Consider the following 24,203-nt stretch of genomic DNA (forward strand, 5'->3'; position numbering starts at 1 on the left):
AGCTTAGAAACAAAAAATAGTCATACACTAATGTGCTTGTTGCACATCCTATACCAGATTTATTTACTCTTTACAGTTATTATAAGCTCCAGTCTTCTGGGAAGGTCCAACCAGATGTTGGAGCGTGGCTGTGGGGATTAGTGTTCATTCAGCTACAGGAGCATTAGTGAGATCAGACACTGATGTTGTAAGAGTGAGGAGGTCTGGGGTTCAGTCAGTGTTCCAGTTCATCCCTAAGGTGTTCAGTAGGGTTGAGTCAGAGTCAGGGCTCTGTGCAGGACACTCAAGCTCTTCCACTCCAATTTTAACACACCATGTCTTCATGGAACAGTGTTTCAGCCACTTAGTTCCAGTGAAGAGAAACTGTAAAGCTACTGTGTACAGAGGCATTCTAGACAATTTGCTGTTGCAACGTTTGTGGAAACTGTTTGGGAAAGAACCACATCTGGGTGTGATATAAGACTGGAATAAGATTGTAATGAGGGGACCACCATGAATCAATAAAAAAAAATTCTTGGTACACCCTTTATCCTATATATCACCCTTTCTCATTTGAAAACTAAGAGAATAACTGTTACTGTAACCTGATATTTATTTATGAAGTATGGATACACACTTTTTCCAATGGGGGGAATGTCATTCATTCATTGTCTATACCCGCTTATTCCTAGGACTCCTAGGGTCACAGGGGTCTGCTGGAGCCTATCCCAGCACACATAGGGCAAAAGGCAGGGGTACATCCTGGACAGGTCGCCAGTCCATCGCAGGGCCACACATAGACAAACAACCACACACACTCACTCCTATGGTCAATTTAGAATTACCAATCAATAATAATATATATATATATTATATTATATATATAATATAATAAATCTATAATATATATTATTATCTATAATATATATTATAATATATTATTATAGATAATAATAATATATATATATTATAATATATTATATATTATAATCTATAATATATATTATATATATAATATAATAAATCTTACATCCAAACAGCAAAAAAAAGCGGGAGCAATTTTCTAGTGGGTTGTATGTGCTACGAACATGGATTTGAAAACACAGACAGTTCGTCATCACAGAGTATGGAGTCAGTTTGGACAAGAGTTTGGGGATTAGTCCGGGAGTGGATCACTAACACAGCATGTGTGCTGCAATATTAAAAATACAGCAAGTAGCAGCAGTCAGACATTTTCTTAAACATTTTCTTGTACATTAGGTTGATTGTTGATTCTAAATTGCCCATAGGAGTGAGTGTGAGTGTGTGTGGTTGTCGATGGACTGACGCCGTCCAGGGTGTACCCCTGCCTTTCGCCCAATGTGTGCTGGGATAGGCTCCAGCAGATCCCCGTGACTATACTATACTAATTAGGTATAGAAAATGGATGGATGGATGGATGAAAACAGAGAACAGCCCTCAGTCTCAGGAGAGTTTCTGTGATACCTTCTATCTCCAGCAGATGGCAGCATTCCCTTATTATTATTATTATTATTATTATTATTATTATTATTATTATTATTATTATTATTATTATTGTTGTTGTTGTTGTTGTTGTTGTTGTTGCAAAAATAAATTTCTTATTTGATCACATTCTAGATTTAAAGTGTAGAGTTGATTAAAATGTGTCTACTAAACTGGACCCTGCTTCCCAAAATCACTGTAAAATAAAAACCATCTTAAAATCTGATGCCGGCTTTACAATTTAATATTGCACTTTTTGTAGTGCTTTTGCTTTAAAGAAACTCAGTCCCTCTTGATAAATCCTATCAGGTCTTGTGTTACATTATACTAAACATAGACTACATTTTCACTAGCAAAATCTTTGCAACTAACCAACACAGAGGGGGGCGTTGAAAGTATCTTGAATAATCTGATATTTACAAAGAAGGAAAAACAAACATGCAGAAAACTCATGATATAAAACAAAAACATTTTTTTTTTATATATCTAACAGGTGCCTCTGAGTGTCATTTCTGGTTCGTTCCAGTGTGGACGCTCTAGACTCCACGCCCCCACCCCGAGACTCGGAGTTGGTTCAGCCCAGTGTATAATTACAGGCGTCTGGACTGTTGCAGTTAGTTGACGGCTCCTTACTATGCTGCGGGAGGGACAGCTGATAAGAACTTCTCGTGACTCCTGATATGCTAAGGAAGTGAGTGCTAGGACACTTTAGTCATGTAACGCGCTGTAACTTTTAAAACGCAGACACTGTTTGTAGTTGGCGTTTAGACGCAAGAGGACTGTACTTTTTGGTGTAGCTTTGACCACCCTGTGCACAACCCGACTATAATGTTGCCTTGGAAGAAGAACAAGTTTGACCTAATAGAGGAAGACAAGCAGTCCAAGCACAAGGGCTACGCGGTGAGTCTGAACTACTCCGCGCTCACCACGCTGGCCAAGGCGTGCCCGGAGAGCGCGCTGAACCGGGTGGGCAGCATGTTCAAATCCAAGAGGAAAAAGGTGAAAATCACGAGCGAGGACCCAACGTACACGGTGCTGTATTTGGGCAACGCCACCACCATCCAGTCAAAAGGTGAAGGGTGCACGGACGTGGCCGTGAGCAAAATTTGGAACAAGAGCGAAATGGGCAAGTGCGGCACGAAGATGCGGCTGACGGTGAGCTCGCACGGCGTGCGCATGGTGCACGTGGACGATCAAGCGCGCAGACCCGGACACCTTTATTTACTCCACCGGATCACATACTGCGTTGCTGATCCTCGTCTGCCCAGGATCTTCGCCTGGATCTACCGGCACGAGATGAAGCACAAGGCGGTGATGTTGCGCTGTCATGCCGTGCTCGTGTCCCGTCCGGAGAAAGCGAAAGCCATGGCGCTGCTTTTGTACCAGACTTCAGCCACAGCACTGGCCGAGTTCAAGAGGCTCAAACGTCGCGACGACGCACGGCACCAGCAGCAGCAGCTGGTTGGCGACCAGACCATCCCACTCGTGCCATTACGCAAGCTGCTGAACGGCCAGTGCTGCTACAAGCCTCCGGTGGAGCGCAGCAGGAGCGCGCCCAAACTCGGCTCCATCACCGAGGACTTGCTCGGCGAGGAAGCCGAAGAAAAAGCCACACAGTTTGAATGTGAGGACGTGCTTGACACGGACGAGGAGCGCACAGGCACCGATAAACCTGGCCTGTGCCAGCTCATTAACGATTTGGGGGAAATGGGCATCGGGAACGACGTGCGGACTCTAAAAGCGGACCTCAGAGTGACCAGACTATTGTCTGGTGAGAGCACGAGCAGCGAGTCGTCTATAGAGAACAGTCACGATCCTGCCGTCGTGTCTAACGATGCCGACGAGCGCAAAACACCAGAAGTCGGCTGAACTCCGAGAGGAAGTGTCTTCGTCCAGTTGTACAACTGTTCGGTTGTTCGCCTGTAGATGTTTGTGCCACTGTTTATCCGTTTCACTTGAAAGAGCGCTCGTGCGCTTGGAGGTTTGTGACTCCGACTTTGGACTGGATGAATAAGCCATGTCTCCATCCAAGCGTTCTTATGTTACATCCAAGGGTTTTGTATATGTTAGATGGGTTGCATAGTTTTGGCAAAAAGAGAAAATATAACATCAGGGGGAAAATTATATTATATAAAATATATATAAATTGTGGAATGATTCCATTAAAAATATAGCAAATAAATGCATAAATAAATAGCAAATGCATTTTTTCTTTACAATTGTTTAAGAACAATGCAGATAAAACAGACATGATTGAAAATCCTCATTATGAAGCCCTTGATAATTCACACAGGTTTTCCCTGGTCTGAAGTTTGAAACCTTGCAGGTTGATATGGACAGGATGTGTGGAAAGGATGTGTCACAAAATCACATTAGTGGTTGCCTGATTTGATAGCTCTGCATATAGTTCAAGCAGTGAAGGGTTAAAGAAGTGAAGCACAAGCAAGGACCTGACATGTTTGTTATATGATAAAACATGGTGTATTTTCTTGGTTTTTGAGGTGGTTCAATGTTTGGGTGGAAACCTGGCTGTAGGGAGAATGAACCAAGGTGCAGTTAACCTCAAGCCGAGCTGGGACAAGGAGTAATACGCAATAAAATGCTTTCTCTCTCTCTCTCTCTCTCTCTTGTCACATGAAAAGTTTTACATTCACGAGAGTTTACGTAAGTCATTTCCACAAAGGAAATGTTTCTCTGTTAAACAACAGCCCTAAAATATGTACACATTCCTTTAAGGACTCCCTTCAACTACCCAATTAATGCTAGCTATCTATGTTCAGGACATTCCATATTCTGTTCCTTATTTTGCACTGTTGTGTATCAACTTCGTTATGTTAATGATACTGTATACAACATTGTTTCCTTTTAAATGTCCTTATACATTTAAAAAAATCTGTTATTATCTTTGCTGTGCAAAAGAGAAAAGAAAATCTAATGTATTGAAATGTAAATATTCATAATGTGTATTATTTTTAAAGAGGTTCATGTTCATTGTTTTTGTGTATCTTGGAAAATGACCAGAAATAAAAAAAAAATGACAGAACATGCTTATAGGCTTGTGATTATTCACCTGAATATGCCAAACAATGAGCAGGCCATGATTTCTCAGTATGGAATGCAGATTGCTTAGATTTGTCACTTCACATTCTCTGTTTTGCTTAGGCATAGATGAACAAAAACAGGACTAACCAAACCGAACTCCCATAGCGATCAGTCTCCACACCCATTACTGCAAATTACTATTAAAATAGGTTGTTTTTCACTTGGAAATATTTAGTCTCTGGTCTTCATAGCTGAAGCATAAAACTTGGAAATATTTAGTCTCTGGTCTTCATAGCTGAAGTATAAAACAGCCTGCAAAAATATGTGCCTGTACGTTTTTAACCACTTCTTCATGACGGCAAGAAATGAGATGTGGTCATGTTCGGTCTGTGACTTTCCAGCTGAAACTAGGCGAGAGATCATCATGAGAGACTGCACATACTTGCACAAGATGCTTGCACATACACTGTGTAACTGCTGAGTGTGTAGCACCAGTTTACAACACTGGTCAGCTCCCAAACACATATATTATCTTGTAATCTCAGATGTTTAAAGGCAGACAATTGATCCATCCCCTGTTTTAGACATGCTATAATAATAATAATTTGGTTTTCAAGCAATTGAATGGCCAAAAGGAGCAGTAATACTAACACTTCCAGCCAGGTACAATACATAGATACACAATTTACAGCATTTGGCAGATTCCCTTATCCAGAGCAACTTACATTTTATCTCATTTTATACAACTGAGCAATTGAGGATTAAGGGCCTTACTCAGGAGCAGCTTGGTGGACCTGGGAGTCAAACTTACAACCTTCTGAGCAGTAGTTAACCACAAAGCTACCATATCTGCTACTGTACAATACACAATACTTTGAAGCCTGATGCTGTTACAATAAAAGACTGATGCTGTAACAATAGGTAGAGGAACATTTCACACGTCAATTAGAAGCACGGTTAGCATGGTATTTTACCCCAGGTTATGAAAACATGCTCTGAAGTAGCGTTAACTCCGCATTGTGGTGACAAAAGTGAACGAGTGTAAACAGTAGTTAAAAACTTTTATATATTTCATGTTTTCTTTCTGTTTTTTTTTTTTTTTGCCTTCTGCGAAACACTGATGTGAGACAAGCCGTTATTTAAAGTGGTTGGCATGCTGCATTTATCCAATCATAGTTGTTGATTTGGTTGCAAATATGTAAATAAGAAGAAGGTTAAGCCAGGGTTTAATAATGAAGAGCATTAATTGGATTGATGCCAAACATACAGCGCATGTGTTTGGACTGTGGGAGGTAACCAGAGTACCCAGAGTTAACCCCCAAAGTACAGGGAGGAGCCAAGAATTGAACCCCAACACTGGAGATTTGAGGCAAACATACTGCCCTCCTAAATATGAAGTATATAAATGATAAATTAATAAATAACTTGCAAGTGATTACACGACAGTCCATGCTAATGCTAATTATAGTCAAACTAATAGATCCTGAGGTGAAGTTTTGTGTACATGTTTGGGAATGGGGTTGGGTTTAAGTTTACTAAGCAGAAGGTCAGAGTTCAAGCACCAGAATGACCAAACTGTCCTTGTTGTGCCTTTAAGCAAGGATATATTATATATATATATATATATATATATATATATATATATATATATATATATATATATATATATATATATATATATATATATAAACCCTCTCAGCTCCAGGATCACCATATCAGGGCTGACCTTGTGCTTTGACCCCAACTTCCTAACAAGCTAGAATTATGCAAAGAAAAGAATAAAGACTTCTTCTTTTAAGTAGGTAAGTCTGCAATGTTTACTAGCAGTTCTGTCTTTAGACTAGTTTATATACAAAACCAGTATACAGTTAAATCTGTAACTCATACTAATCACAGTTTTGAGGTAATCAACAGTTTCCTTCCTTGTTGCTAAGCTACTCTCTATCATCCACTGTCGTTACTGTGCTACAATTTCAGTTTAAAATGTTGCTTATGAAAGTTTGAAGGTACTACAGTAGAACAGCACCAACAACCTCTCAGGTCTGTAGCTAAAAAGGTGCAGTTAAAGTAGCTCTTTATGAGCTTTACATTCTCCAACATCTCATGGAGGCCTACATGTTTTTTAAAACGTCCTGAAAAGTAAATTTTTACAACCTGCAAATCATCCCTTTACAAGGCCACTTGATCACAACACTAATCGTAATCTAATTTGGATTATTCTTGCCTAATGCACCTTTAAACACCGAAAACTTAAAAATTGGATTGATTGTCTTTACAAAAGGAGACGCCTGCACATGTGAGTTTTACCTAAAAAAGAGGAATGTAGCCGTTCCAATTATCAGGAGGTCTTTATACTGCAGTTATGTTAAAGAGCTGCAGATATTTATTTCCTTTTCCTAAATGCATGCCTTGCGATAAATTTGAACTCTCTGTGGTGGCTCTAATTGGTACTTTGCATCCCACAGCAAGAAGCTAGAAAACAATTATATTAAAGCCATATTAGTACTCATTAGAAGTAGTAAAACGGTTTATTGAGTAAAATGAACTCCCAGTTGTAACGTTACTATCACAACAGCGCGTATGAGTCAACACTTACCATGTAAATGTTATAAATAAAAAACGGTAACACTTAGAGCTCCCATGGAACCGATGAGGATGCAGGTCTTTTAATGCAAAAGAATAAAGACAGTGCATGCTTCAATAATGCAGATGTGTAACATGTCTCGTGTAAGATGCAGGGACATGTTTACTAGTTCTCTCTTTCAGACCTAGTATACGTTTCTGACAGACGCTGCAGATCATCCATGTTGTTACATCCTGAAATCTTAGACATGTGGTACACCTTCCTCTTGGAAAAAACTCTCTTGCCTGGAACAAGATCCTGCCTGATGAGATTCTATACCTGTATTTAACTTGCGTGTGTTATGTGGACACAAAGGAGGGCAATAAATCACACATAAACGGATATCTCCAGCATCCTCAGTGCTACATATTGTAAGATAGCTAACTCTGTTTTTTTCCAAGACATTTATTAGTTTTTGGGCACCAATTTATCCTGGTTTGGGCCACAATGTATGGATCAGTGGAGTACTGTAGCTTAGTGGTTAGCATGTTTGCCTCACACCTCCAAAGTTAGGCATTTGAATTCTGTCTCTGCCCTCTGTGTGTGTGTGTGTGTGTGTGGAGTTTGCATTCATCTTCCAGTGTTTCCTCCAGGTACTCCGGTTTCCTCCTCAAGTCCAAAAACATGTGGGCTGATTGCCATCTCTACATTGTCCATTATGTGTGTGATTGTGCCCTGTGATGGGTTGCCACTCTGTCCAGAATGTCCCCTGATTTTGTAATGTCCCTGAGTCCCCTGGGATAGACACCGGGTTGCCTGTGACCCTGTGTAGGATACGTGGAACAGAAAATGAATGAATCTTTCATTTTCCTCACTAGCAGACGACTCCAGTTCATTCACAGCTGCTTTAATGGACGTTTATTATAAAAATGGCTTGACTAAAATGAGGTGACCTGTAGTATTAAAAATGAAAAAGCAGATGATCATGAAAAAATGAAAAACATGTCATAAAAAGGACACAGTGATCTCAGAAAAGAGCTGAGCGGACAATACTCAAATGTAAGCTTCTTTGTTTTGCTAGGTCATTTGGGAACACTTAAACAGTACAGTCATTTCATGAGTGAGGTCAGGAATAAGACTAAAACATCTGCCTGTGGGTGTGATCCTCAAGCACAAACAACACTCACCCGGACCACGTCTCTCCCTGAACATCCTGTGCTCTGCTGGCACCGCGAATGAATCTCAGTCAGGAACATCATCCTTAATTAGCAAACACTGATGACATGTTAAGTACTGGGGGACCCCACGGAGCAGGCATCTCATTTCTCAGTATTTTTGACACAAAAGCCTCCCCCTGGAGAGTAATAGAGTTCAGCAGAGTTATTTCGGTCCTTTCCGTTTGCACAGATAATAATAACACGAAAGCAGGAAGAGTCAGCAGACAGACTACAGTCTTACAAACTCAGATTGGGAGATTTCATGGAATTCTCTAGTCTCTGATGGCTTGTTGTTTTTGTTGTCTCACAGCAAGCATTCACACTTCCTGTGATGTGCCACATGCATCCGTTCAGTCCTGCTTATAAAAGAAGGGCTGCTTAAGGGGCTGTTGTTTGAGGATGGGTGGATAATACACACGGAAAATCTTCCAAACCTCAAAATGCTAAAGGAAAATCAGAATGTGAACGCTTCTAAAATGATTAAGCAAGAGAAGTGGGTAGAAATTTCAAGTTTCGTCATCTTTCACAAGGTAACAAAGAAACCAGACATTTGGGGCTACTATTAACTATTGATTATTAGAAATGAGATATTATTGAGCAGTTCTTAATGCTATTGTTTAGTATGTTTTTTCATAATCAATTTAAAAGATATGATCATAATTATTAACCAGACCATAAAGCTTTGACGGCTTTGATCAAACTTGCCGTAACAACAGCAGCCATATAACTGAAGCTGTTCCTTAAAGATACTTTAATGAGGATGACAAACGCACAGCACACTGTAATTATTATCATCAATTCATATCAAATCCTATACTTCCATAATGCTTAACATTTATTCAGTACAATGAAATTTTATTTGTATAACACTTTTAACAGTAGGCAGCTTTACAGAAATATACAAATTCAGAATACAAATGAAAGATTTTAAAATTAAATGTATATTTATCCCTAATCAGCAAGTCTGAGGCAACGGTGGCATGGAAAAACTCCCTGAGATTATATGAGGAAGAAACCTTGAGACTCAAGAGGGATCCTTTCCCATCTGGGTGACAACGGAGAGCATGATTATAAATAAAATCCTTTCTATTACTCTATGTAATCAAGTTGGGTTGTGTAAGCAGGAGCTTTTGAGCAACATATAAATCAACGTAATTTCTAAGTGCATTATAGATTCAAAACAGCGCAAAACCGACTGCCGCTACAGCAGTTTACAGTCGGTGCCAACTGGTTTTATCCGAAGCCGACCTGTTGGTTTCAAGGCTGTCCGGGCGGAGCCATCTCCAGCAGCAGTGAGCACCACCAAGTGACAAGACTCATATCTATCATTCCTTTCTGCATCATGATGCACCCTGTTGAGGGTGGATTTGGGGAACTCCCATCTTTGTTTGATGTTATTTGTATGTAGGCAGTCGGTTCGAGTGCTCAGTGAGTGAAACTAGGTGTAAGGACCACACACACAGGAAACGTCCAGTATTCTTCATTGTTCTTCTTAAAATCAGAAACTACATCAATGTCGTCTGGGGATGTCCCATTAAACAATAAAACTTTGTTTATGACCTTACATACTAAAATTACATGCCCTACATTGCTGTTTTAGCTAAACCCAAACACTGTGCAGCTCCTACAGAAAAATAAAGGGCTTTAACTCATGAGTCATGAGCATAAAATAAGCCAAGCTCATACATGAGTCAGATATATGATATGAAGGTTCGATTTTGTTCAGGATTTATGTAAATTATGTTTTTAAAAAAAAAAATATATATATATATATATATATATATATATATATATATATATATATATATATATATATATATATATATATATAAATTTAATAGTCAAATTGTTTTCTATGAGTTTGAGGCAATGACTCGATTTGGTGAACAGAAAAGTACAGCTGAGTGAATTTAAAAGGTGATCAATACATTTTTTTACTCTGCATGCACAATATTGATTTGTTTACCTGCACAGAGAGATCTGATATCCACACAGGCTGCTGTGTAGATATCAGATCAAATTTTATTTAAAATAAATAAATAAATAAATAAAAAATTTGGCGACTGAGTTTCTTACTGAGTTCAGACCGTGACACTTGACAAATGATTCCCGAGTGACTTTTCTTCCTCTCAGCTTTTATTCATGTGCACAGGTTATTAGTAGCCCTGGATTGTTTCTTTTGTTTGTGGCAAAGGGTATAATGACTATATCTCTCTTGTGCACACAGCCAGGGACGAGCGCAGAGCCACACAGGAAGTGTGGACTTGGGCTGCTCCTTTAAAAACTACACAGGACACACAAAATGCTGCACACCATTAAACTGCACACAACTGTACTTTATTCATAAGTCAGATTCATAGCATCATATTCACATATCAATCACACTGTATCTAATATTTATATACTATATTTCTATATGTTTTATGTATATTTATCTTTCTTACCTGTTCAGTTAAATTCAGTCAAAAAAAATCAATTAAATCCATTTCATACTGTGTATGATTGTGTATCTGTTCAATAGGTTTTGAATTTTAGCTTCCATAACACATTAATAAAAACAATTTAACAATATCATGGATATGTCCTGCTAATACTAATACTAACCAGGGCAGCAGTAGCACAGCCCTGGGTTAGTGATCAGAAGGTTGGGAATTCAAGCCTCAGCACCGCCATGCTGCCATTGTTGGGCGCTTGAGCTAGGCTTTTACCCCCAGGGGTCTTATATTATATCATGAGGCTGACCCCGTGCAAAATATAGACGTCTTCTTCAAATAAAGGCTTCTTCTTCCTGAATAAGTCCTGAACGCAGGATTATAATGATTTAATAATACCATAACAACCACACCATACTGTGCATGATATTACAGTTCTCACTTCTCTGAATGTATCTCCTCTAATTACAATGCCATTAAAGAAATAATAAACTTGAGATAATCATGTACGCTGTCTCAGCAAATAATGACATCCATTCAAACTAAAGAGGATGAAAACTCTCCCTGAGTTCTCATTATAGATAATACACAACAATTAAACAACCATTGTGTGCTTAATTTATCTTTAATGGCAATGTTACAGAACTTGGATATAGACATAGTCCGTGTGCAAGCAATTACATTCCTCTGAGGTGAACGTCCTGGAGATAAGCTGGCACGTGTTGAGAATCTTTAGATAATTGTGTGCCACCAGCTCATCCTCCTAACAGATGGTTCAGTTCACAGCCTCATGTAGCTGAGTAAACAGATCAGAGACAGAGTGAGAGATAGAGAGAGAGGTGAGAGAACACATCTCATACCTAATGATTACTGTCTATCAGTAGCATGCTCATGAAAGACGTTCATATTAAATCTTCTTAGGAATAAAATTGGACACATTTTTTAATTTTTTTTCAATAAAAATAGATAAAGACACTGTTCCTATTTCAGATCACTTCAGAATACACAAAAAGTATTTAGATATTAGTCTTCAGGCAAGGATTGCTGGGAGATATTTCATATGTTTTTTGTTATTAAGATTATGATGATAGTTAGAATGTTTATTTCACCTGCTAGTTGAATAAGACAGATATGTGATGCCTCACTGTTCATTAGGTCCAGCTGCAAAAATTTCAGCCTTTCCAGTAATGCTTTATTTTGCACGCACACCGCAAAAGAGCCAAAGTCTTCCAACAGCCTACGTGTGGAGAAAAGTTTCCATGTGTGATGGCAAGAAAGAGAATGGCAGTTTTAAAGTGAAATCACCGTCACTTCCTTCCTGTTACTTTTGTTTTAGATCTCCGGCAAGCCTGAAGCCACTAGTCACCCACATAACCCCTTGAAATAAACCTCAGAAAAAGCAGTGGAGTTACTGTTTGCACAAATACAAAAACAAACACAAGCCACAAGACAGGGACAGAGAAAATGTCTTCTTTAAATCAAATCAAATGAAATATCATACACAGGGCTTTGGGGAAAGATTTGCTTTCCCACAAAAAACATTACAAAAAATAAAAGACAGCAGCTTTGGACTGAAACTTGAAGCAACGTTTTCCTTGAAAAATTGAACTGCCCTGAGCAACTATTGTCTGTCAGTCTTCTGCTAAATTAATCTCAGCTTTCTGGGAACACATGAAGTAAGAGCACAGAGTTTATTAAAGTCATATAATTGCAGAACAACAAATTCTATACTGCTGTACATGTGACTCAAAGTTGTGAATCATTATTGAATTGAAATTGGGAATAGAAGTTGTGAATCGTTAGTGATTTTTAGGGAATTGAAGTTAATCGTTAGTCAGTCAAAGTTGTTATAGAAATAGCCTTTATTTGTCACATATACATTACAGCACAGTGAAATTCGTTCTTTGCATATTCCATCCTTGGAGGTTGGGGTCAGAGCGCAGGTGTCAGCCATGATACAGCGCCCCTGGAGCAGAGAGGGTTAAGGGCCTTGCTCAAGGGCTCAGACCATTAGTGTTAACCATTAGTAAATTATCAGTGAATTAAAGTTGTGGCTCGTTAGTGAATCAAAGCTGTGAATTGTTACAGTATTCCAAAGTGAATCGTTAATGAATTGTTTGGGAATCAAAGTTGTGAATCATTAGTGAATTATTAGTGAATTATCAGTGAATCATTGTTGTGAATGGTTAGTCAGTCAAATTTGTTAATCATTAGTGAATTGCCAGTGAATCAAAATTGTGACTCGTTAGTATGTCAAAGTTGTGCGTCATTAGTGAATCGAGGTTGTGAATAGTTAGTGAATCATTAGTGAATCATCAGTGAATCAAAGTTGTGAATCATTAAATTGTACATTTACTGTTTTACTGCTTTATGTTGGTTAGATAGTCATTTGTTGGAAAACCATCAAGTATCAACAACAGCAACAACAATATAATAGAGTATACAATAATAATAATAAAAAAAATAAAATAAATAAAAATAAAATAAAATAAAATAATAATAATTATGATTATTATTATTATTATTATTATTATTATTATTATTATGAAACACAATTGATGTATGATGTAAGAAATCTTTCACCTGCTGTAAATGGACCACATTTATTCATTTCAGCCCAGTGTATAATGAATCAGTGTATACTGAATCACTAGCACAGCACTGTTCGACTTCAACCTCAATCACTCTATCAGGACCTTCACATAGCTAGAATTCCTGTCTCTTATCTGGGTGGGAGAAACATAGTCGACAGTTTGCAAGATAATTCAAGTCGGTAACTATTTCAGAACCAATGACTGGCAAAGCAGATTGTTTTACAGTGGAGAAGATTTTATTCATGACAAGTACATTATAGCAAGGTGAAATCTTTGCATATCCCAGTTTGTTAGGAAGCATAGGGTCAGCCATGATACAGCACCCCTGGGGTATATAGGGTTAATGGCCTTGCTAAAGCCTTCAGCAGTGGCAGATTAATGGTGACAGATTCTGATCAGTAACCCATATCCTTATCTGTTGTATCACATTTGCCCTTATTCCTTACACTACTACTCTAGTTTGTTGCTGAAATGTGCTGAACTGCAACAGCATGAACCCTGCATGTGACAGTGCATACTTCATATATGAGTTATTGCAAAGAACAGACTGAAGTGATCCACTGAGTACAGAATGTAGGTGTGGAGAAGTGAGTAAGCAAGTTTAAAACCTAAATACCATAAGAACAGGTTGAAGTGATCCACTGAGTACAGAATGTAGGGTGTGGAGAAGTGAGCAATCAAGTTCAGAACAACATCAACAAGATCAGATAAACTTTTTTTTTTAACCATAGCATGAGTTATATTGTAATACATATATTAAAGCCAGGTACTAAAGGTACCACAACCTGATAAGCATATATAAAGCATATATATTTTCCTCAAAATAGAATTGAAACTTATAGATTTCAACAAAATGATATAAAAAAAAACAGTCAGCCCAACAACAGTCCATGTCTTTGGAATAAGGGAGGAATACAGTAACGACTGGGAGAACACACACACACACACACAGGGTGGGGTTATGAATCGAACGGTTCTCCTAAGAAAAATGTAATTAAGAAAATGTATTAAGAATAATTAATATGATTAAGAGAATTAATATGATTGTTACACAAACGTTTTAAATTCTGAAAGTTGCCTTAATATCTATAAAAGAAGATCTGTGTGTTGATGTGTGGAAAATTTTGATACAGTATGGTGTTCCGTTTACTCCAATCTTCCTGAAGTACAACACACCATGGTTTCAGGTGGGAATGGTGTCCCTTTCTCTCATTTCTGTCAAAAAATACAGGGAAATGCAACAAAGGCACAGTGCGCTTTAGCTTTTTATGTAACTCACAGTTATTTATTTATTTAATAATTTATTTTTCTGGGTCAAATGGTTTTGTAAAGCCGGTTTGTGAACGATGCTAATATGTTGAAAGGAAAAAATAACAAATAACAACAGGCTTGAATTATTACTCTGACAAGGTAGGGACCCAGTCTGTGTAGCTCTTTTGACAGAAAAAAGCAGATGAGTCATTGGTGTAAGAAGTAAAATTATTCATGAAGCCACAATGCTCCATTACGCTATGCAGTGGATCACCAAATACAAGCATAATTACAGAATCTGTTTGTTTATAATATATCAAAATTCTTTGATATTTTATACTGTACTATGCCAGTTTCTAGAACCACAGCAGTAAATGCTAGTTTTTGAAAGTGGTATGTTGCAGTGAAATGGATATAAAACAAGTCAGTTCAGTTAGCAACAGAGCAGTGACCTTGTCTATGATGCACACAATATTAGTAAAGGGAAACCCACACATCCGCTCTGTACAGATGGCCTTTCAGAGTTAATCTTTCCATTATTTCAGTGTAAAGTCATGCAGTAAACAGCCGAGTAAAGAAATGACAATTAGGCTGGGGTTTAATACACCAAGTGGAACTTTTTGCTGAGGTTAGAGACGGAAACATTCACACCACGAGCTAACAAGGTTTTAATGCTACTTTCACACACGCAGTGACTCACAGTGCGACTAGCGACTTCCTGGTGGCTTTAGCTGACATGATCGACCATTAACGACGTTTGTGGGCGTGTCCAACTGACCGACATAGTTGAGAAACTTGGTGCAGGGACTACCAATGAGAGTGAAGACAGAGACAAAGAAGACACACTACTTCTCCTTTATCTTGTATGATATGATGCACATAGAAAATTGATTTTAAATTAGTTGCATTGCCCAGTGATAAATGTTGATGCTATGGAAACCAGTAGTAGGAACACCCACTGGTGACTTCATAGTACAGCGACCGGAGACCTACAGCAATAAAATGAATGTATTTTTGAATGTAGCTTTAGAGATTTCTAGATGCTGACGGCTTTTACCTGGCTCCTTACCTCACTTATTTGAGGAAAGATAGCATAGTCAATTAAAATAATAATTCAAAACATTTGTGAAACATGATGAGAGCTGTAATAGAGATACAGTTTATCTGTCTGCCTAGTTCAACCTGATTATTGTAGTATTGTAGCAGAACAGGCAGTCAGAATCTCAATATCACCCATGCAGTCATCCTTTGTTTTACAAGTCGCTGGTCCAATCTCAGCTCTTCAGGCGAGAGAACAGTCTGCTGATTTTTTGGCATTAGAATAGGAGTGAAGGCAGCCAACGAAAGGGCGGAGGGACTGTTCTACTGAGTGCGGGTGAGATCTCTGGCAATAGCAGCAAACAGCACATGAACAGCAGAAGGAGCACAGGAAGCATGGAAGATAAACAAGCGTGAGAGCCTTAAAAACAGGCCAAAAGTGACTCCTCTCCTCTGACAAGTTCTGCATTCTGAGTTCATATTTCACATTCCAGCAATATAGTTTAGATATATCATCTTTCAAACAGCTTATTCTGAATGTTATTGCATCTTAGGCAAATCAGTGAAGAGCAAACAGTGAGTGAGGCCCATTTTCAGTTGCTTTAAATCCTTTTTTTTTTTTAAAGCATTACGCATTCCTAATTGTATGCATTAAATTATGTATTTTAAATGTATTATATGTAAATGTATTAAACTAATTATACCATCATGCATCATATATACACATCTAATGTTCTCCTTTTTCTAAGGCTTAAAATCAACACTTTAATACCTCAGACAGCCCAAAATAACCCAGCCACAGTGCAGCATGTAAACAGGAAACTGAGCAGGAGGTCAGGGGCTCCAGAGAGGACCTGAAGGAGAGCGGTGCTTATAACCGGCACTAGCAGTAGCACTGTGTACAGGAAACTGATGCTCTGCTAATCAGAAAGCAAAAAAAAAAATCTCAGTGTTGCTCAGGCAGGCTGGAATGTCTGTAAAACAATGGGTCTGGAGAATGAGAGTCACAGCTTTTTTTCACAGGTATGTGAGGCATGGAATAGATTAAAGGAAGGTCAAAGGGGAAAACAAAAAGAATTTATTCTGATGAATAACAATTCTGGGGTATTTGGACAACCGGTCGAACTTCACAAGCCACAAGAGAAGAAAACAAAAGCATGCAGTTACAAATGATGCCTTGAATGCAGAGTGACACCCACCCACACACACACACACACACACGCAAACACACGTATGCACACAAGTGTTTGGTTGTTTACTTGGAAAGTTTTTTGGTGAAGATTTGTTTGAAGATACCAAAAACAGGAATTAGCGCTGAAACACGAGTGCATTAATTTTCAACCTGATTTTGAAAGCAAATTTGTGAAGGTTTATTCCCATGAACACCACTGCAGAAATGTTTCAGTTTTTGTCTTCTTTGCATCTTGAATGGCGACAGAAGCAAAACAAGCCATATTTGTGGCTCGAGGAACAACGTGGGATTTGGCAGTTGGTGGGAGGAGGCTGGTTCATTTTTATCTTTGCAAGCAAGCAGAATGGTTTTAATTAAAGTAGAAACATACAGTACAAACCCTGAAGGAAACTCAAGGGTGACACTTGTTCCACTGTTCCACTGATGATTTTTGATTAAAGACAAGTCACATGGCTGCATTTTAGATTAGCAGTGGTCATTCTGATGGTGTGCAGGACAAATCCAAATGACTATTAAACATTACTGAGGTAATATCAAGCACCCAGCTTTATTTAGTTAATTTCCTGGTCTAATGAGAATAAACTGTAATCTTACATTAAAAAAAAAAATCACTGGGAATCTGGGATAGAAATGAAGTTATGATTGCATTTTTTTTAACTGTAATCTTTTCTTATATACATGTAAAATATTTACATACAGCCAGGATAAAGACAAGCAATCTCAAGTTTCACAACATTTCTATTGGTCAGTTAGGGCAGCTAATTAATTTTAAAGCAATCCGAGCAAGAATGATTTCATTTTTAATTCTCTGTATCAGAGTTCTAGTCTGCCAATAGTTTACACCAAAGTTGATTGCCTTTTTAAACAATCAGAAATTAATGGAATGAAGCTTTTAATTGGTCAATCAAGATAATTAAGTGTTAATGTACACCTCACCTGTGGCTGTAAAAGGGCATACCTTAGGAACCATTAAAGTATTGTGAGAAGGTGATACCCGAGCTTACCCATTTTAAAGGCAATATTGAGATTTAATGTCGTTATCCCATGTGTAAACATCTGGCCTCAGCTATATATAGTAGTTGATATTGTACTGCTTTAAGTATTATAATTTGAGAAGTAATCGGTGATGAAGAAAGACTAAAGATGCATGAAACTTCAGTGTGTCAAAAGTACAATGTGTTACAGGTTTCCACACCCTTTCACACACCCACACTCTAGTCACTGATGCGTGACTACACACTCCCAGCTTTCTTCATTTTTCAAGATTATTCTCAGGAATAAGGTACCTGCCTAACCGACCTAACAGCACTGAAGTAAATTAAGCAAGAAAACACACACACACACACACACTTTCTTTAATATTACTTGTGGTGGAAATTGAGTTATTGTTCTAGATTGAATAGAGTGACTGAGGCTTCATGTGCGAAGGAAGCAAGAGTGAGAAATGGTCTTGCTCTGAAATACTAAAACAACAAGAGTTATGTAGGAAAATCCACATTTAGGTCTTTAATGGGTTTAATCTCTTGCAATTGCTTCTAAAAGTGCACCATCATTTGCATTTCTACATTATTGGCAGTGGTCTTATGATACAGAACACTAAAAAACTACATTTACTTAAGATCTGCTTAGTGATTGATGGAAATAAACTGAGAATGCATGAATTAAAAGAACACATGTATCTTGAGCCTTGCATTAAAGTCTTGGCTAAAAGAGCAGAACTACTTCAGCACTGTCACTTGGGGTACCTTGTGAAGTAAAATTTAGATTTTAGCTTCCATGTGAATGATGACCTTCATATCTGCTGTTTCATGGTGAAGAAAAGAAGATACACAAAACTTTTGTTTGAAAAGTTACAAAGGTTAAGGTTAGGGTCATACATATGTTTTGCAACTGAAACTTTAATTAAAACTTCATGCAGAAGAAATTAAACAAAAGACAACATCCAGGTTTAACGGCTACTGCTGGTCCCTTGACCAAGGCCCTTAATCCTTAATTGCTCATTTGAGAAAATTAGATAAATGTACTGTATGTCGCCCTGGATAAGGGTGTCTCCGAAATGCTGTATATGTAAACGTAAACGTAAAAAGTCAATCTTGCTTGTTTTAATTTGTATCGGGTTAAAAAGAGTAAGCTTGAGCATGCTGTAGATTAGCATTCATGCATTTTTTTTATGATTTCTTTTGTATGCACTGACCTTATTCATTCAGATTTGCGTAAATATTTCATGAGACCATGCTCTGTTCAACATCACTGTCAGCATGTTAACAGTGACAGAGAAGGGCGATGAAGTGTCTGTGAAGCTATGGATGATCTAAATAGAAACATGGCAAGCAGTTGGATTGTCTGCGGCAGCTGCTGCTAGAACAAGCCTAGACATGTTAGGATACAGGATTATGTGGGCTAGTCTTGCATGTTACTGCCTCAGCAGAAACTGGGATGAATCAACATTACTCATGCGACGACTCACGACTGACATTAACAGTCATTTATACCCCAGCTATCAGGTACATATAGTGAATCTTACAACCAGGGATTCAGTACTCAGAGTCTGTGTTATGTATTTTACTGAATTCCAGCTGATCAATTTGTTGCTTTAACATTTCATCTGTCTATGGAGCCTGTTTTTCATAACCATAGCACAAAAAAAGCTACAAATTCTGCCTTGTCATGTCAGGGTGTGGCAAACATACTGTACCTTTACTATTTTTGTGATCATTGGTTTAAAATGGATCTGGCAAGGAGCTATGTAATTGTAAAAAGTGGTTAGTCTGGAACAAATCAAGAGTTGATGCTATACTTACTGCCAATCAAGTTAAGCCCACTGTTGTTGTTTTTTTAAGCAGTGTACTTCAGTGGCTTAGTGCTGTATCATTGTAGGAACAACAAACAATAAGACTTTATGTATAGTTTTCGCACTGACATTTTTGTGGTAAAAATAACCAGCAAGCTGAAACACCTACTGTATAAGACAATGTGGGAGCACTCGAGGATACAGCTTATACACTGATTGGCCAGAAAATTGAAGCCACTTACAGGTGAAGTGCATGAAAACTGGGCAGGTGAAAGGATCTGAGAGGGCAGACTGTGATGGTTTAGACGACTAAGTAGCATCTGTAAAATGACACAAAGAAATATGACTACAAATGTCACTACATAACCAAGAAATTCCTCAAATGTGTAATGTGACGTTGATGTGACAGTCGTCTCAGCTGTCATGCACTACTATATTTGATTTTGTAATCTTGCAGCAGTTCTGCTGTGAAGAAACGCATTAGCAACCCATCACAATCCCACGGCATTTTAGTGTTTATGAGACAGGTTAACATGAGTTTAAAGAAGATATGAGTCTGACAGCCAGTCTATAAACAAAAAGGTAGTTGCCCGAGGCTGCTGCGAATTTTTTTCGGCTTAAACATACCAGAGCATTTGCATGTAGTGTCATTGTTTGCATTCACTTGCATAAACACCCACTGTTCACTTTATTAGGAACACCTGTACACATGCACATTCATGCAGGTATCTAATCACCCAATCATGTGGAAGCAGCACACATGCATAAAGTCATGCAAATACAGATCAAGATCAGAATGTGGAAAAGGTGTGATGCGTGTGACCTTAACCATGGCATGGTTGGTGGTACCAGCTGAGCAGGTTTGAGTATTTAAGAAACTGCTGGAACTGGAATTTTCACACACAACAGTCTGTAGAGTTAAAAAACAACACATCCTGTCAGAAGAGGGTCTGCAGACTGAAACACATTGATGATGAGAGAGATCAGAGGAGAATGACCAGACTGGTCTGAGCTGACAGGAAGTCTATAGCATCTCAAATAAGCACTCTTTAACTATTCTGAGCAGAAAAGCATCTCAGAAGACCAGTCTTTAACCGCTGAAACTGGACAGTTGAAATTAGAAAAAAAGTTCTGCTGTTGTAACTCATCCACATTATGGTTCGATGTACTGTGCATGCTGCTCACCGCAGTTATATCGAGTGATTATATGAGGTATTATACTATTACATAAATAATATATATGCTGTTATGTATATACTGTATTATGATTGATGTGAAAATTAACTGAAGCTCTTGATTTGTATCTGCATGTATTGTGCTGCATGCATAAATGTGCTAATCAAGTGGACAGTGAATGTAGTTCCAGCATATGACAAGCGCTTAGGAAATACGTGTTTAATTTCATTTGAAGATTTTTACAATGTGCACGTAAGAAGAAATTTGGAATGGATGACTGAACTGTCATGCTATCGTACACACAGCAATTTTGTATCCTGTCATGGCTCTGAGTCCCCAGGCAGGGATTGCTCCTGAAGGATAGCAACTGCTATATAGCAATATGTTTATTCACTATGCTCACTGGAACTAAACCCTGGAAGAACCTTAGGCTAAGCTTATCCTCAAGTCCAGAACGTAATGTGTACAGTTTTTGTAGAGAATTTCTGAAGCAAACCAGTTTATTAGTGAGTGTAATGTTTCAGAAATTACTGATTGAATCTTTGTTCAGTGCCAGAAAATGTTTCATTCAGATGTTAAGAGCTATAAAAATGCAACTCAACAAATGTAAGAGATTAACTTTTAAAAATGAATCCACTGAGATTTCACTGACCTCAATTTACCCACCTACACAGGCAGGCATAAAAAAAATAAAAAACACTCACAAAAACCTTTCATTAAAAAGGCAGTCATTAGAAAGGTGTTATGCAGCACTGCAAATAGTCGTGTTGGTCGAGGCGTCAGTTTCAGTGAATCACTGGAGACCGCTGGTCAAAGCAATAACATGCCTAGGCCGCTCAGGTCTAATCATACCTACCGCTGCAGAAGACAACAGCTGACACTTGGAGACCTGTAATCCATCCATTATCTGTTTTTAACATTTCATTTTAGCAGTTCCATGGGGTTCAGAGTTTAGGTTAGTTGATTGCTCAGTTATTTGGTTTGAAATTTAGAGTCAACTGGTTTAGTAGTATGGTTTGGGTCACTGCTGCTCCGTGAGAATCGGAATAAGCAGCATTACAGGAATATATAGAGAATAGATATTTTAAATTCATAATTTTATCAATTTATCCCTAATGAGCAACCCAGAATTGACGGTAGCTAGAAAAAACCCCGATATGATGAAGAAACCTTGAGATGAACCAGACTCAAAAGGGATCCATCACCTTTTTTTGTGACACTGAATAGCATGATTAGAAATCTTTTCCCTTCTATAACTGTGTCAAAAACTGGAATGTTACCCAGGAATTAATTTTAGATTCATTTCTAACGATTGCTAACAAAAGTGTCCTCATGACACCATGTTAACATGTGGTAGAATTACCTGTCTAATATTCTGCCACTGGGGTGGCTCTTGATCTATATTTGAAGCCTGTTAGCACTGTATAGAGACAACCTGCCAATGTCAGATGACATGCAGAGTACAGTAACTCGCTTGTTTCCCAAATCCACAGCTGTGTAAAGCTGCACAAAGAGAAAAAGGCTGGAAATGAGGAGTCAAGAGCAAGTTACATTTTCCCACAAATCCCAGCAACCCTCACTAATGCTGTAATCCTACACAAGACACATCATACAGTATAGAGGACACACACACACAGACAAACACATTCGAGAAGACCTACCAGACACTGTGAGTGACATTTGTTCTGTTTGGGTATGCCTTACAATAGAACTTGGTGCTAAAGGTGGCAATTAAAATGACCTCCAATTTATTTTTATTCTCTGTCATTAGTGAGTTGCTTTAACTGGAACCTTTAGGTTACACTAACTCACTAATTAAGGAACTAATAATAGGAAAAGTCTCATGCTTGATGGTAATTCAAGCCTACATTCAGTTTGATGTATGAGGGAGATCCAACACTCCTAGAGACTGCTTTCTAGCCCAATTTGCATATACTGGTCAAGTCTGTATTACACAAATTATCCACATCTCACTGAAATCCTGGATAAAAGTCGCACTTATGTTCTGCATTTTTAGTTAGACCATACGATACCTCAAAAAACAATTCAGAAATGAGGATCATCAGGGTTCAGGTGATTCAGTGATATGGCAAAAAAAAAGATATTGCACAAAGATAAGAGATTTGGTCATGTATGTGCTTATCATACAGTACAAGCCCCAATGAGCCTCTATTTCAAAGTTCCCATTTTTCTCATTTATCTCTTGTTCCCATTTCCATTTTTAAACACTTGGTGCAATAATAACTCCATGGAGATAAATGGGGTGGTTGCTGTGGTGCCCCATGATTACATTACATCTTGGTCTGCAGATCAATGGAACGTTGGCTAATATCTATAATAATTCATGTCTGTAAACATTCTCAGTCATGACGTAAATTGGTGTGGGTCTTTGTGTTCTGACATTTCCCTGTCCGATTATTAATTATGGAAAATCCTGTTAACAAACGTCATATAAACCAGCAAAAAAACATTACAACCACCTGCTTAATATTATGTAGGTTCAACTTGTACTTCCAAAACAGTTTTGATCCATCAAGGCGTGGACTCCACAAGACCTCTGAAGGTTTACTGTGGTATCTGGCATTATGATGTTAGCAGCAGATCCTTTAAGTCCTGTAAGCTGTGAGGTGGGGCCTCCATGGACCGGACTTGTTTGTCTAGCACATCCCACAGACACTTGAGTGGACTGAGATCTTGAGAATTTGGAGGCCAAGTCAACACCTGAGTTCTTTGTCATGCTTCCAAAACCATTCCTGATGAATTTATGCAGTGTGGCCAGGAGCATCCAGCTGAAAGAGGACACAGCCATTAGGGAACACCAGTGCCATGAAAGGTTATACTTGGTCAGCACATCCTTTAAGTTCCCTCTTTAAGTTTTGAAAAAGCTCTGACTCAGACGTCTAGTCATCACATTTTGGCCCTTGTCAAAGCCGTTCAAACTTGCCTGTTTTTCCTGCAAATCAACTTCAAGAACTGACTAATAAATCCCACCCTTTGACAGGTGCCACAAGATAGTCAAATTTATTTCAGTCTTATTTATTTCACTTGTCTTGTATTTAATGTTATGGTTGATTTCTTTCAGACTATCAGAATATCTGAAATGCCTTTATAGGTTACATTTATGTATTATAGTAAACATGGAAATAGCTTCCACTGCTATTCTGATTAAACAACAGTATGTTTCAGCAAAACCATATGACAGACACCAGCTTCATAAAGCTGAGTAAAGCTGTGAACTTAAAATTAGACACAGAATAACTGAGTAACTTCCTCATACTTAATTCTGACAATGCAGAAGTTGTTTCACTAGGGCCACATGCAGCGAGAGTTTTCTGATTATGCATTAACACATGAATGCTTTTCAATTACATCATGTGCAGCCATGAAAGGCTTTGGAATTATTACTGGCTTCATCTGAAGCTCAA

The 24,203-nt window shown here is 38.2% G+C and overlaps 1 protein-coding gene across 1 annotated transcript; it reads left to right on the forward strand.

The window, feature by feature from the left end:
• Positions 1 to 2,083: 2,083 nt before the first annotated feature.
• On the forward strand, positions 2,084 to 4,494 carry fam43a (family with sequence similarity 43 member A). The gene has a single exon (XM_058401744.1). The coding sequence runs from the start codon at positions 2,311 to 2,313 to the stop codon at positions 3,349 to 3,351; it is 1,041 nt and encodes a 346-aa protein (XP_058257727.1). The 5' UTR covers positions 2,084 to 2,310; the 3' UTR covers positions 3,352 to 4,494.
• Positions 4,495 to 24,203: the final 19,709 nt, after the last annotated feature.

This window comes from Hemibagrus wyckioides, linkage group LG10 (assembly GCF_019097595.1).
Source record: "Hemibagrus wyckioides isolate EC202008001 linkage group LG10, SWU_Hwy_1.0, whole genome shotgun sequence".
Taxonomy (NCBI): domain Eukaryota; kingdom Metazoa; phylum Chordata; class Actinopteri; order Siluriformes; family Bagridae; genus Hemibagrus; species Hemibagrus wyckioides.